We start from the raw sequence: 14,131 nt of genomic DNA on the forward strand, positions 1-14,131 counted from the left end.
TTGCGTGACTGCGACATTGCGGCGGACAGATCGGACCCTTGACTGACATTTTTGACACTTTTGGGGGTACCAGTGACATTACTACAGTAATCAGTGCTATAAATATTCACTGTTACTGTAAAAATGACACTGGCAGGGAAGGGGTTAATTTTATTGGAGAGGGAGGGGTTAATGTATGCCTGGTGCTTACTGACGTGTGTGGGGGGGAGGTGACTGAGGGACACAGGGACAGATCGCATGTTCAGCTATGCTGAACCCTGCAATCTGACCCTGCCTGTCACTTAGGAGATCCGCCCGCTTTGTTTACACAAGCAGGCGGATCTCCAGACTCGATTCCACGACGATCGGGAAAGAGCAGCGACGATCGCCGCCACTCCTCCCCTGGCCCGACTCCCGCTGTGACTGAATATAGCGGGAGCGAGCCTCCGGCGGCGCGCGTGCGCCGCCGAGAACGGAGAGTGTCTGCCGACCTAGGTATACATCGTCAGACCTACAAGAGCCACTTTGCCGCAGTAGAGCTCTAGTGAGCAGCGGTAAAGTGGTTAACAATGTGTAGTTGTTACACAGGTTAAACCAAGACTAAAGCCTAGTACACACGCAACGAATTTCTGCCGACCGGTCTTCGTCTTTTGTCCAGAGTGGTGTCTGTTGGTTGGAATGTGCCTAGACTGCACACAAATTTTCCCGCACGACAAAATTCTACTTCAGAAGTGATGTCATGTGTTGGGTTGCTTTCTTTGTGTTCTTCTCTGAGCATGCCCAGTCTTGCTCATAAGATTTTTCCCTGTCGAAATCTGTACTGACTGCACGAAAACCGGACGTGTTTTGACGGAGGACAAAAATTTTATAGCCTGCACACCAGGATTTTTTTCGGCCGAAAAGTCGGAGTCGGTTGTCGGAAGCATCATACTAACAAGCCGAAAATCGTCAGATCGGTCGTCGGATGAAAATTCCCGGCCGAATTTCGACGTGTGTATACGAGGCTTAAAGCCTAGTACACACGGACTGAATTGTCAGGCGGCATCGGCCAGTTCAATAGAAATCGGCTGACATTAAGCCCGTTTGTACAGCAGCTGGTCTGACAAAAGCCGATTGTTCGGCCGACTTCTGTCGAAATAGGTCTGTCGATCGGCATCCGATCAGCGCACCCCTGAACGCAGCACGCAGCGCACCCCTATTACTGCCCCTTTAGGATACTCCTGTTACTGCAATTTGGCCACACCCACCGTTTGATGTGGTGTGACGGGGGGTGTGTGGTTGAGTTCCTCCACCTATTCTCTGAGAAAAAAAAGCCCTGGATACATTTATATAGTCTTACAGATACAACCGGCCCTTTGACACCCCTGCTGTATCAGATTTTTCCCTCACATTATTGAACATATATAAGATAATAAGTGTCAGCTTTACCGGTCTTCTACATATTTACAGGAGAGACAACAGAGGTGTCACTCCCACATGTCATCACCTGGTTCATCCCTCTATTACTACAGTAAGGGACTTGTGCCAGCTGATAATATCTGGCGCTTTCTAAGGAAAGCAAAAAGGGATTGTTTCAGGTACAATAGTGATATTATGGTGTCATTGTCCCAGAGTTCAGTGGCTGTCAGAATAGGGAAAGCCAAGTAAAACAAGTCTGCTTCACAATGGGAGAACACTCTACAGCCCTGTCAGTGTACAATCTGTAACAAACTCTATGTGGACCGCTGCCCATAACACAACATTGGGCACAATGACCGGCAGAACCTTCTGTGACAGCGAGAAATGTGACAATCATCACATAGACTGCTACACCGCAAGGACTCTGCACCACTTTCATCTCCAACTCAAAAAATATTTCCACTGCAGTACTGAAAAGCGCAAAATATTTTTTAAAATTGTAGAAAGCTGTGTGGATAAAGCTGATGCTTATCACTGCCTTAGGCCCTGTTCACATGGGTGCAGAGACTGAGGCATTTACTTGTGTGAGTTTGAAAGGCATACAGGGCAGGTGTGCAGGCCAAATGAAGACTGTATTGCACACCTACCCCTGCACGCCTGTCAAACTTGGCTGTACAGGGGAGTCTGTACTTACATGATCCAAAAAATTAAAAAAAGGGAAAGTGTAAAAATAAAAGTAAAAAAATATTATAATAAAAAAATTTAAAAATATTCTATTAAAATAAAGTAAAAAAATATTATATTAAAATAAAAAAGTAAAAAAATATATTAAAATAAAAAATAAAAGTAAAATATTATATTAAAATAAAAAAAAAGTAAAAAAATATTATATTAAAATAAAAAAAAGTAATTATATATATAAGCCCCCCCCCCCCGTTTCGCATGCTTGCACACAGAAGCAAATGCATACGTATGTTTTGCATACCTAAACTGCGTTTAACCACTTTACCACTGAGTACTTGAATAGTACTGCGGCAAAGTGGCACGATCCCATCTGACGACGTAGACCTACGTCACCAGACTCCTCCCCTGTAGGCGGCGCTCGCGCACCGCCGGAGGCGCGCTCCCGCTGTTTTCATTCACAGCGGGAGTTGGGCCAGGGGAGGAGCAGCGGCGATCGCCGCTGCTCTGCCCCAATCGTCGGGGATCTAGTGTGGAGATCCGCCCGCCTGTGTAAACACAAGCGGGCGGATCTCCTCAGTGACAGGGAGTGACAGATCGGAGTGTTCAGCATAGCTGGACATCCGATCTGTCCCTGTCTCACACAGTCACCTCCTCCCCCACACGTCAGTAAGCACCAGGCATACATTAACCCCTCCCTCTCCAATAAAATTAACCCCTTCCCTGCCAGTGTCATTTTTACAGTAACAGTGCATATTTATAGCACTGATTACTGCAGTAATGTCACTGGTACCCCCAAAAGTGTCAAAAATGTCAGTCAAGGGTCCGATCTGTCCGCCGCAATGTCGCAGTCCTGCAAAAAAAAAAAAAAAAAAAAAAAAAAAAAAAAAAATCGCAGATCCCTGCCATTACTCATTAAAAAAAAAAAACGCCAAAAATGATTGGGGACCAATCAAAATATGCTTATTGCGATTTTTTTTACCAAACATGGGTAGCAGAAAACAAATTGGCCAAAAATTGTTTTTTACATCTTTTTGGGGGGGGGGGGGGAATTTCATATAAAAAAAATGTTAAAAATATTGTTATTTTTTCAAAATAAACGCTCTTTTTTTGTTTATAGTGCAAAAAGTAAAAATCGCACAGGTGATCAAATACCACCAAAAGAAAGCTCTGGTTGTGGGAAAAAAAGGACGTCAATTTCGTTTGAGTACAGCGGCGCACGACCGCGCAATTCTCAGTTAAAGTCGCACAGCGCCGAATCGCAAAAAGTGGCCCAGACGTAAGACAGCAAAATGCTCTAGTGGTAAAGTGGTTAAACACCACAAGTACCAAAGTTTGGCACCATTCCACGAGTGTGCGCAATTTTAGAGTATTTTACCAGTATTTCCCGGGTGGAAGACACCCATTGCCCGCCTTTGGTCTCGCATTGCTTTAGTCTAACCGATGTAACATTACAGCATCAATTCATGTAAGCATTGTACACATTGCATTAATTATTCATTTTACCATGCGTTTTTGCAGGTACACTTCGGCACCTGCATTTCAATGGCTTATGCGCTTCCCCCTGGTGGTAGGTGCAGATCTGCTCCGGGAGCTGCGATATATTATGGGGAGGTTTTCCTCCCCTGCTGTCTCCTCCCCTCTAGGGTGGAGCCACCTATATATCGGCGTCATGTTCCTGCTGGTCACATGCACCGCTGCAATTGCAGCGTCTACATGTGCTGGTTATGGTTGTAACATCTATGGTCATGGTTGCCAGCTTGTGCTGGCTTTTTCCATGTTGACGAACAAGTTCGGTTTGTCCTACCATACACATGGCGCTAGGGACAAGATCTACGTGCAACCTATGTGGATATTCGGGTGAGGAACTCAACTTTTATGCACTTCTGTCCTCTCATGCACTGATATCCTATATTTTCTCTCTCCAATGGGTTCACTATGTGGACATAATTACACACCTTGTCTAATTCCCACCACTTCCTTCACCATCTCCACCTCCCATTCTTTTAGACACTTCACTCTTTCAGTCTCTCACTACTCCCAGCATTGCTGTCCTTAGAACAGGCACCACCCTGCGAGCTCATTACTCTATGGTTCCTACACCTGTCTCAATTTTACTATATAATTTTATTTGTATCATCTTTATTTATTATATTGATACTTTTTTGTACTTTCAATATCCTGAGATACTATGCTTACTCAACCAGTGTTATGAAACCATATGAGCTCATCTTCCTCACTTTATTTTATTCATCACAGCTTTCTCATCACTATTCCTGGTCATTGGTTACACTGTGATCAGCACTTTTTCTGGGGATCTGCATTTTTCTTCGGTGCTTTCTTTCGTTTTTTTTTTTTTTTTTTTTTTTTTTCTCCTTCTCTAATGTTGACACTGTTTCTGCTGGAACATACCTTGTACATTGAATACTTTCATGTTTCACTATGTGATACAGCCCATATTCTAATACTTTGATATACTATTTCTTGCATTTTTCAGCCAGTGTCATATCACATTTTCCATCACTCATGTTTCCTTGCCCGGCTCCCCATTTTCTTGTGGGTACTCTTGTCTCTTCAGCTCCCGGATCAGACGTTGGCACCCCACCTCATGGCAGCATTTCTCAATCTGATTTGGCCCAATGTAAGTGTTGTTTCCCCACTTGGGTCATACATTTGTTGAAACTTCACAGTTGTTGGCCAATATAAACGCACAGCAAATATTGATATTTTATTTTTTATTATTTACTTTTAGACAGACCTACTTATATACTCCTGATGAGTGGGCATATTAGACCCACGAAACGCGTAGAGTTTACAATACAAGATATACCCAATACTATGCTACACGGATGCTGCAATGCTGTCATCATGCGCAATTTGCTGCTATTTTGTCAATTGTTTTCTACATGCTGTACATGTTTTGTAACTATACTTATGGCTATACATTTATATCGATTGTATGCTTTTACTCTACTAATAAATTTTACTCTTTGACTCTTCATGACTATTGTGGCAACCTCATATAAAGTCCCGCCTGGGCGACCGTTCTCTTGTCTTTACATAATTTTAGGGATGGAGATGTACACAATTGCAAGTGCTAGACCAGTTTTCTTTTACCAGTATTTCCCGGGTGGAAGACACCCATTGCCCGCCTTTGGTCTCGCATTGCTTTAGTCTAACCGATGTAACAGTACAGCATCAATTCATGTAAGCATTGTACACATTGCATTAATTATTCATTTTACCATGCGTTTTTGCAGGTACACTTCGGCACCTGCATTTCAATGGCTTATGCGCTTCCCCCTGGTGGTAGGTGCAGATCTGCTCCGGGAGCTGCGATATATTATGGGGAGGTTTTCCTCCCCTGCTGTCTCCTCCCCTCTAGGGTGGAGCCACCTATATATCGGCGTCATGTTCCTGCTGGTCACATGCACCGCTGCAATTGCAGCGTCTACATGTGCTGGTTATGGTTGTAACATCTATGGTCATGGTTGCCAGCTTGTGCTGGCTTTTTCCATGTTGACGAACAAGTTCGGTTTGTCCTACCATACACATGGCGCTAGGGACAAGATCTACGTGCAACCTATGTGGATATTCGGGTGAGGAACTCAACTTTTATGCACTTCTGTCCTCTCATGCACTGATATCCTATATTTTCTCTCTCCAATGGGTTCACTATGTGGACATAATTACACACCTTGTCTAATTCCCACCACTTCCTTCACCATCTCCACCTCCCATTCTTTTAGACACTTCACTCTTTCAGTCTCTCACTACTCCCAGCATTGCTGTCCTTAGAACAGGCACCACCCTGCGAGCTCATTACTCTATGGTTCCTACACCTGTCTCAATTTTACTATATAATTTTATTTGTATCATCTTTATTTATTATATTGATACTTTTTTGTACTTTCAATATCCTGAGATACTATGCTTACTCAACCAGTGTTATGAAACCATATGAGCTCATCTTCCTCACTTTATTTTATTCATCACAGCTTTCTCATCACTATTCCTGGTCATTGGTTACACTGTGATCAGCACTTTTTCTGGGGATCTGCATTTTTCTTCGGTGCTTTCTTTCGTTTTTTTTTTTTTTTTTTTTTTTTCTCCTTCTCTAATGTTGACACTGTTTCTGCTGGAACATACCTTGTACATTGAATACTTTCATGTTTCACTATGTGATACAGCCCATATTCTAATACTTTGATATACTATTTCTTGCATTTTTCAGCCAGTGTCATATCACATTTTCCATCACTCATGTTTCCTTGCCCGGCTCCCCATTTTCTTGTGGGTACTCTTGTCTCTTCAGCTCCCGGATCAGACGTTGGCACCCCACCTCATGGCAGCATTTCTCAATCTGATTTGGCCCAATGTAAGTGTTGTTTCCCCACTTGGGTCATACATTTGTTGAAACTTCACAGTTGTTGGCCAATATAAACGCACAGCAAATATTGATATTTTATTTTTTATTATTTACTTTTAGACAGACCTACTTATATACTCCTGATGAGTGGGCATATTAGACCCACGAAACGCGTAGAGTTTACAATACAAGATATACCCAATACTATGCTACACGGATGCTGCAATGCTGTCATCATGCGCAATTTGCTGCTATTTTGTCAATTGTTTTCTACATGCTGTACATGTTTTGTAACTATACTTATGGCTATACATTTATATCGATTGTATGCTTTTACTCTACTAATAAATTTTACTCTTTGACTCTTCATGACTATTGTGGCAACCTCATATAAAGTCCCGCCTGGGCGACCGTTCTCTTGTCTTTACATAATTTTAGGGATGGAGATGTACACAATTGCAAGTGCTAGACCAGTTTTCTTTTACCAGTATTTCCCGGGTGGAAGACACCCATTGCCCGCCTTTGGTCTCGCATTGCTTTAGTCTAACCGATGTAACATTACAGCATCAATTCATGTAAGCATTGTACACATTGCATTAATTATTCATTTTACCATGCGTTTTTGCAGGTACACTTCGGCACCTGCATTTCAATGGCTTATGCGCTTCCCCCTGGTGGTAGGTGCAGATCTGCTCCGGGAGCTGCGATATATTATGGGGAGGTTTTCCTCCCCTGCTGTCTCCTCCCCTCTAGGGTGGAGCCACCTATATATCGGCGTCATGTTCCTGCTGGTCACATGCACCGCTGCAATTGCAGCGTCTACATGTGCTGGTTATGGTTGTAACATCTATGGTCATGGTTGCCAGCTTGTGCTGGCTTTTTCCATGTTGACGAACAAGTTCGGTTTGTCCTACCATACACATGGCGCTAGGGACAAGATCTACGTGCAACCTATGTGGATATTCGGGTGATGAACTCAACTTTTATGCACTTCTGTCCTCTCATGCACTGATATCCTATATTTTCTCTCTCCAATGGGTTCACTATGTGGACATAATTACACACCTTGTCTAATTCCCACCACTTCCTTCACCATCTCCACCTCCCATTCTTTTAGACACTTCACTCTTTCAGTCTCTCACTACTCCCAGCATTGCTGTCCTTAGAACAGGCACCACCCTGCGAGCTCATTACTCTATGGTTCCTACACCTGTCTCAATTTTACTATATAATTTTATTTGTATCATCTTTATTTATTATATTGATACTTTTTTGTACTTTCAATATCCTGAGATACTATGCTTACTCAACCAGTGTTATGAAACCATATGAGCTCATCTTCCTCACTTTATTTTATTCATCACAGCTTTCTCATCACTATTCCTGGTCATTGGTTACACTGTGATCAGCACTTTTTCTGGGGATCTGCATTTTTCTTCGGTGCTTTCTTTCGTTTTTTTTTTTTTTTTTTTTTTTTCTCCTTCTCTAATGTTGACACTGTTTCTGCTGGAACATACCTTGTACATTGAATACTTTCATGTTTCACTATGTGATACAGCCCATATTCTAATACTTTGATATACTATTTCTTGCATTTTTCAGCCAGTGTCATATCACATTTTCCATCACTCATGTTTCCTTGCCCGGCTCCCCATTTTCTTGTGGGTACTCTTGTCTCTTCAGCTCCCGGATCAGACGTTGGCACCCCACCTCATGGCAGCATTTCTCAATCTGATTTGGCCCAATGTAAGTGTTGTTTCCCCACTTGGGTCATACATTTGTTGAAACTTCACAGTTGTTGGCCAATATAAACGCACAGCAAATATTGATATTTTATTTTTTATTATTTACTTTTAGACAGACCTACTTATATACTCCTGATGAGTGGGCATATTAGACCCACGAAACGCGTAGAGTTTACAATACAAGATATACCCAATACTATGCTACACGGATGCTGCAATGCTGTCATCATGCGCAATTTGCTGCTATTTTGTCAATTGTTTTCTACATGCTGTACATGTTTTGTAACTATACTTATGGCTATACATTTATATCGATTGTATGCTTTTACTCTACTAATAAATTTTACTCTTTGACTCTTCATGACTATTGTGGCAACCTCATATAAAGTCCCGCCTGGGCGACCGTTCTCTTGTCTTTACGCAATTTTAGAGTGTGACATGTTAGTCATCTATTTGCTCGATGTAACATCTTTCACATTATTAAAAAAAAAAAAAAAATAACAGGGGCTAACTAGTGAATTTTTTTTTTTTTTTCATGGAACGCATTTAAAAATTTTTTGCGCAAATACCGTGCGACATAAAAAGTTGCAACAACCCCCATTTTATTCCCTGGGGTCTCTGCTAAAAAAAACAAACATAAAATGTTTGGGGGGTGCCGAGTAATTTTCTAGCAAAAAAAAAAATATGTTTTGATCCTCCAGAAATTAATTGTGTTTCCCGTCAAACTGAAAACACAGTGCCTCTGCTGCACTGAAATACCATAGAAGTCTTATGTGTCCTGCCCAGGTTACCTCTCTGAACTATAATATACTTCCCCTATGTTCTGGAGATAGGAGGTGCAGAGCCATTGGCTCCTGTTGTCAATCAAAGCCAGTGAAGAGGGAACAGGGGGCGTGGCTGAGTCCTGCTGTCTATGTGAAAGGACGCAGCAGCAAGACTCGGAGGCGAGCATGCACAAGTGTCCCCCCGTGGAAAACGGCATCCTGTGGGGGCACTGGACAGAGAGAAGGGGCCAGGAGCACCAGCGGGGATGCAAGAGGAGGAGGTTCGGAGCCTCTCTGTGCAAATTCCATAGCACACAGCAGGTAAGTATAGACATTATTTATAAAAGAAAAAAAAAATGTCCTTTGTAAATCACTTAAATTATTTTCTAATGAATAAAGAACTGTATTTGTTTTTTTGCAGCTGCCTATGGTTCAGGTTTAGTAGTGTTCCCAAATAACAGACATACAGAGGAAACCAATAACCCCTCTGGTTAGCAAAAAAAAAAAAAGCTCAATCTAAATAAAAACAGTTGAAGTGTTTTCTACCGGAGTTCACACCTTGCACAGTGTCTTGCTGTGTATCTCACTGACCTTGAATGATAAGACGTAGACACCTTCAGTCTCATTGTTGTACTTTTGGATCACCTCTTCATTCTCAGTTACCATAATGATGGGTAATTTAGCTTGGCAGTGCTGATAATACCAGACTGTGGAATTGTAAATGCATCTGCAGACAAATCAAAAGGAATCAGACAAGTTTAGAGAAGTCCCCTGTGAGTCTGTGCAGTAATGGGACATTGTCATCATTTCTGGCCTCTTCGGCTCACACCGCCTACCTACCTCTTTAGCTTCTGCTTTGGCTTACACAGGAACTGTAATCTCTGGTCTGAGATCTCACCTCCAGCCCTGCCTGACCTAGTCTGCTGGCTGAGAGATCTGGAATTACAGCTGAAAGCTCCTGGGAGAGGCAACACGCACAACTGTGCCTGAACTCCACCCCCCCGTCCAAACGCACACTTTGCCAGCAATCCATTTCTCACTACCAAAACGGGAAATCTTCCCACCACTGCGCCTTCATGACAACTCCTTTTTCTCACTAAAGCAGCTGACCCCCATTCCTGCTTTTGCACCTTAACTGACCCCCAACCCCCAACTCTCACCACTGCACCTGACCCCCCATTATTCGACCCCCCCCCGCTCTCAACAAATCTCTCCCTCTTTCCCACTTGCCGCACCAACAGCGCCTGGCGACGCACGCGCTCCAACAGCGCCCGGCGACGCACGCGCTCCAACAGCGCCCGGCGACGCACGCGCTCCAACAGCGCCCGGCGACGCACGCGCGCCAACAGTGCCCGGCGACGCACGCGCTCCAACAGCGCCCGGCGACGCACGCGCTGCAACAGCGCCCGGCGACGCACGCGCTGCAACAGCGCCCGGCGACGCACGCGCTGCAACAGCGCCCGGCGACGCACACGCTGCAACAGCGCCCGGCGACGCACGCGCTGCAACAGCGCCCGGCGACGCACACGCTGCAACAGCGCCCGGCGACGCACACGCTGCAACAGCGCCCGGCGACGCACACGCTGCCACTTCACAAGTGTGTACTTCTATGCTTTCTGCCACTGCATGAAGTACCCTTCTGTATTCAGCCTGTTGAATAAAGGGGGACCCTTTTGCTGGGTGTTCTTGAAAATGGATCGACAATGTGAACAATTCTGTAATGGGAACTCCGAGCACTACCTGCCCTTCCAGCAGCTCTCTACAGCAAGTGGAGTTTTCATCTTTTTCTTAAAAAGCAAATCGCAATTTATCTTTAATATAACGGTAAAATACTGATGATTTGTAGGGAATTCTAGTAGGGAGAAACCTGAATCCCAGTTTAATCCCTGAACTCCATGGAGCGAACAGAGGATTTTGTTTTTTTTTTTTTTTACAATGAAAACACATTTGTGTAATGAACAGAACCACAGAAGACTCATACCTCGACTGCCAGTCTTCCACAGCTTCACCCATCTCCCTGGGGAGATAAGCATAGAGCTGGAATTCATTTGGGAAAAAGATACAATCGTGACGGGGATCGCGAAGCAAGGTTCGAAGCCTCTTGTACTGCCTGGAAAAATAAGAGGAAAGTAAGAATAAAAATGCATTCCAATATAGAGGAAAGCATGATCTTTACATTGTAAACTTTTAGCAATCTAGCTTATTGTCAAGTACAGGCATACTCTGTTTTACGTACACTCCCTTTACGTACACTCGCGAGTACGGACACAGCTTGGTCAGCTTGGCATGGCACTACTCCTGGTTTTTAACATTGGCATCTATAGGAAATCTTGGTTAGCTTGACATAGCACTGCTGCTGGTTTTAACATTGGCGTCTATGGGAGATCTTGGCCAGCTTGACATGGCATTGCTCCCGAACCATAAGCGACAGGGACACCAAATGTGGGGAGCACAAAGAGGGAACCCAGGACTACAACATATCCTATTTTGTGGAGGACCAGTTTGCTTAGGTAATCTACCATGTCATAGTCCTGGGCCCCCTTACCGTGCTCCCCAAGTTTGGTGTCCGTCACTTATGGTTCGGAAGCAATGCCATGTTAAGCTGACCAAGATTTCCTATAGAGCTTGTGTATTTACATGCATTGAGAAGTGAAAAAAAGGTATTGCTTCACTTGGATGTACATTTTCGTTTTACATACATGCTCTGGTCCCATTGTGTACTTAAAAGTGGGGTATGCCTGTAGTGTTTTACCTGAACTTACCTTAACCTTAGGACTATGACCATCTATAAGCACAAATGTTCTACATGGTACAAAAAAACATAATAAAACAAAATCAAATAAACTTTGGAAAAGGGTCTTCTACTTTAAAGCTGAACTCCAGGCATAAAAAATTTCATTCAAATACATTCTTTAAAAAGACAAAATCGGATATAAAAAAAAAAAAAGCCTACTTTGTGTTCACCCAATGTCTTTGCAAACCCAGATATTCTGTTTTAAAAGTAGCAGTGGGATCACTGTGCTAAACGTAGCCTATGCAGGGAGCAGAGCTGTGGGAGGAGCCCAGCAGTCTCCACCTACTACAGACTGCCTGCAAAAAAAACTACAGGGTGGGAGGAGGGGGGAGAGAGACCAAACCAGTCACCCTGCACGAGGAGAGACCAGCAGTGAGCGGTCTTTATTACAGGAAGTCTCCACAGATCTAGAAGAAACACACAAAGCACATCGAGATTCAAGAAGAATGCACATGATGAATGGATTTGCATATCCCTGAATTTAATTTTATTAGGCATGGGCTGAGCCGTGCTCTGTGTGTCTACGAATAAAGACAGCGTGGCTGGAGATCACGCCTGACAAGTGCCCCCACAGGAAGCAGCTTCCTATGGGGGTACTTGCAGAACAAGAGGAGCCAAAGAGTGCCGGCGGGGGAACCCCAGAGCAGAAAGAATCTGGATTTCTCTGTGCAAAACCATCACATAGAGCAGGTAAGTATAACATGCTTTTTTAAAAAAAATATAATAAAAAACACAACAGTTTACAACCACTTTAGTACCAGATCGTGTAGCTTTACTGCGCTGTGCTGGATCCAGCAGCATTTCCAGGTTCCAGGTTGGGGGGGGGGGTGGGACCTGCCGCTCTGGCTTTGCTGTCATTCACTACAGCACAACCGATCATTGGACCCTCTGATTGGCTGAGCAAATGACAGAAGAGAACTCTGTGTTGGTAAACAACACAGGGCTCTCTACAGAGTACCTCGATGAGGCTGTTTGTCTCCATGTAAAGGAGGGAATAAACAGTCACATTGCTTAGTAAAAGCAGAACACTGTACACACACAGTTAACCCTTTGATTGCCCCTAGATGTTAACCCCTTCCCAACCAGTGTCATTTAGTACAGAGGCAGTATATAGTATAAGCACTGACCACTGTATTAGTGTAACTTGTGATGTCAGTCAATTCCCACAAACTGTCAGTTAGTGTCAGATTGCATGTAGCACTATCACTATAAGTCGCCGATCACTGCCATTACTAGTAAAAGAAATAAATAATTCCAATATATATCTATCACACACATACATACACACTTATAATAAATTTATATATATATATATATATATATATATATATATATATATATATATATATATACACACACATACACATATATATTATACATACACATATATATTATACATACACATATATACATATACATATATATTATACACACATATACATATATATTAGGGCTGTCACGACTCGTCGACTACAAAAATACGTCGACGTGCGTAAAAGGCATCGACGCGTCACCGCATGACGTCACACGCCCCCTGCTCGCATTGCCGGCTGGCCGCTGCATTGATTGGGGCGCTGCACTGCCCCGCCCCCGGCCCCCGCTGTGCTCCAGCCGCTGTGAGCGGCATGACATCCCGGAGGCGAGCGGCATGACATCCCGGAGGCGAGCGACGCTCTGCACACTGAGGCAGTGATGTGTTACAATGCTCTGCTGGTGCAAAAGTTAGTAAAATGCCCTTATGCCCCTTTTTATTATTATTTTTTTTTTACTTACTGAAATAAAACATTGTCATAACTTGTGACATAATTAAAGCTTATCCATATTTTTACAAAATGCAGAAAGATTGCCACAAAACCTAAAAATGTCTTCAGTATGAACTGTCATAACTACAGCATGTCTGTGTTGAAGACATTTGAGGTGCTCAACAGTGCCTCTCCACTTCATCTACAGCAACCCTGTGCAGTAAAAATCTGGGTCAGGAAGATCCAGTAATTTGTTCTATTACAGACAGCCTTGGTTAGCCAGCAGGTTCAATTTAAGGGCTTACTGAGGGGTCTGTACTGGGAGGGGGGGGGGGCTTACTGAGGGGTCTGTACTGGGAGGGGGGATTACTGAGGGGTCTTTACTGGGAGGGGGGGCTTACTGAGGGGTCTGTACTGGGAAGGGACTTACTGAGGGGTCTGTACTGGGAAGGGACTTACTGAGGGGTCTGTACTGGGAAGGGACTTACTGAGGGGTCTGTACTGGGAGGGGGGGCTTACTGAGGGGTCTGTACTGGGAGGGGGGGCTTACTGAGGGGTCTGTACTGGGAGGGGGGGCTTACTGAGGGGTCTGTACTGGGAGGGGGGCTTACTGAGGGGTCTGTACTGGGAGGGGGGGCTTACTGAGGGGTCTGTACTGG

At 43.9% G+C, this 14,131-nt stretch overlaps 1 protein-coding gene across 1 annotated transcript in view; it reads right to left on the minus strand.

The window, feature by feature from the left end:
• Positions 1–14,131, minus strand: part of DIS3L (DIS3 like exosome 3'-5' exoribonuclease) — a 121,733-nt gene that overhangs the window by 70,607 nt on the left and 36,995 nt on the right. The window contains exons 3-4 of the mRNA XM_082253003.1: positions 10,918–11,046; positions 9,528–9,663 (exon numbers count right to left, since the gene is read on the minus strand). Coding sequence (XP_082109129.1) covers positions 9,528–9,663; positions 10,918–11,046 — 265 coding nt within the window. The remainder of the gene's footprint in view (positions 1–9,527; positions 9,664–10,917; positions 11,047–14,131) is intronic.

The sequence above is a fragment of the Pelophylax lessonae genome, assembly GCF_965119305.1.
Source record: "Pelophylax lessonae genome assembly, chromosome: 4".
Taxonomy (NCBI): Eukaryota; Metazoa; Chordata; class Amphibia; order Anura; family Ranidae; genus Pelophylax; species Pelophylax lessonae.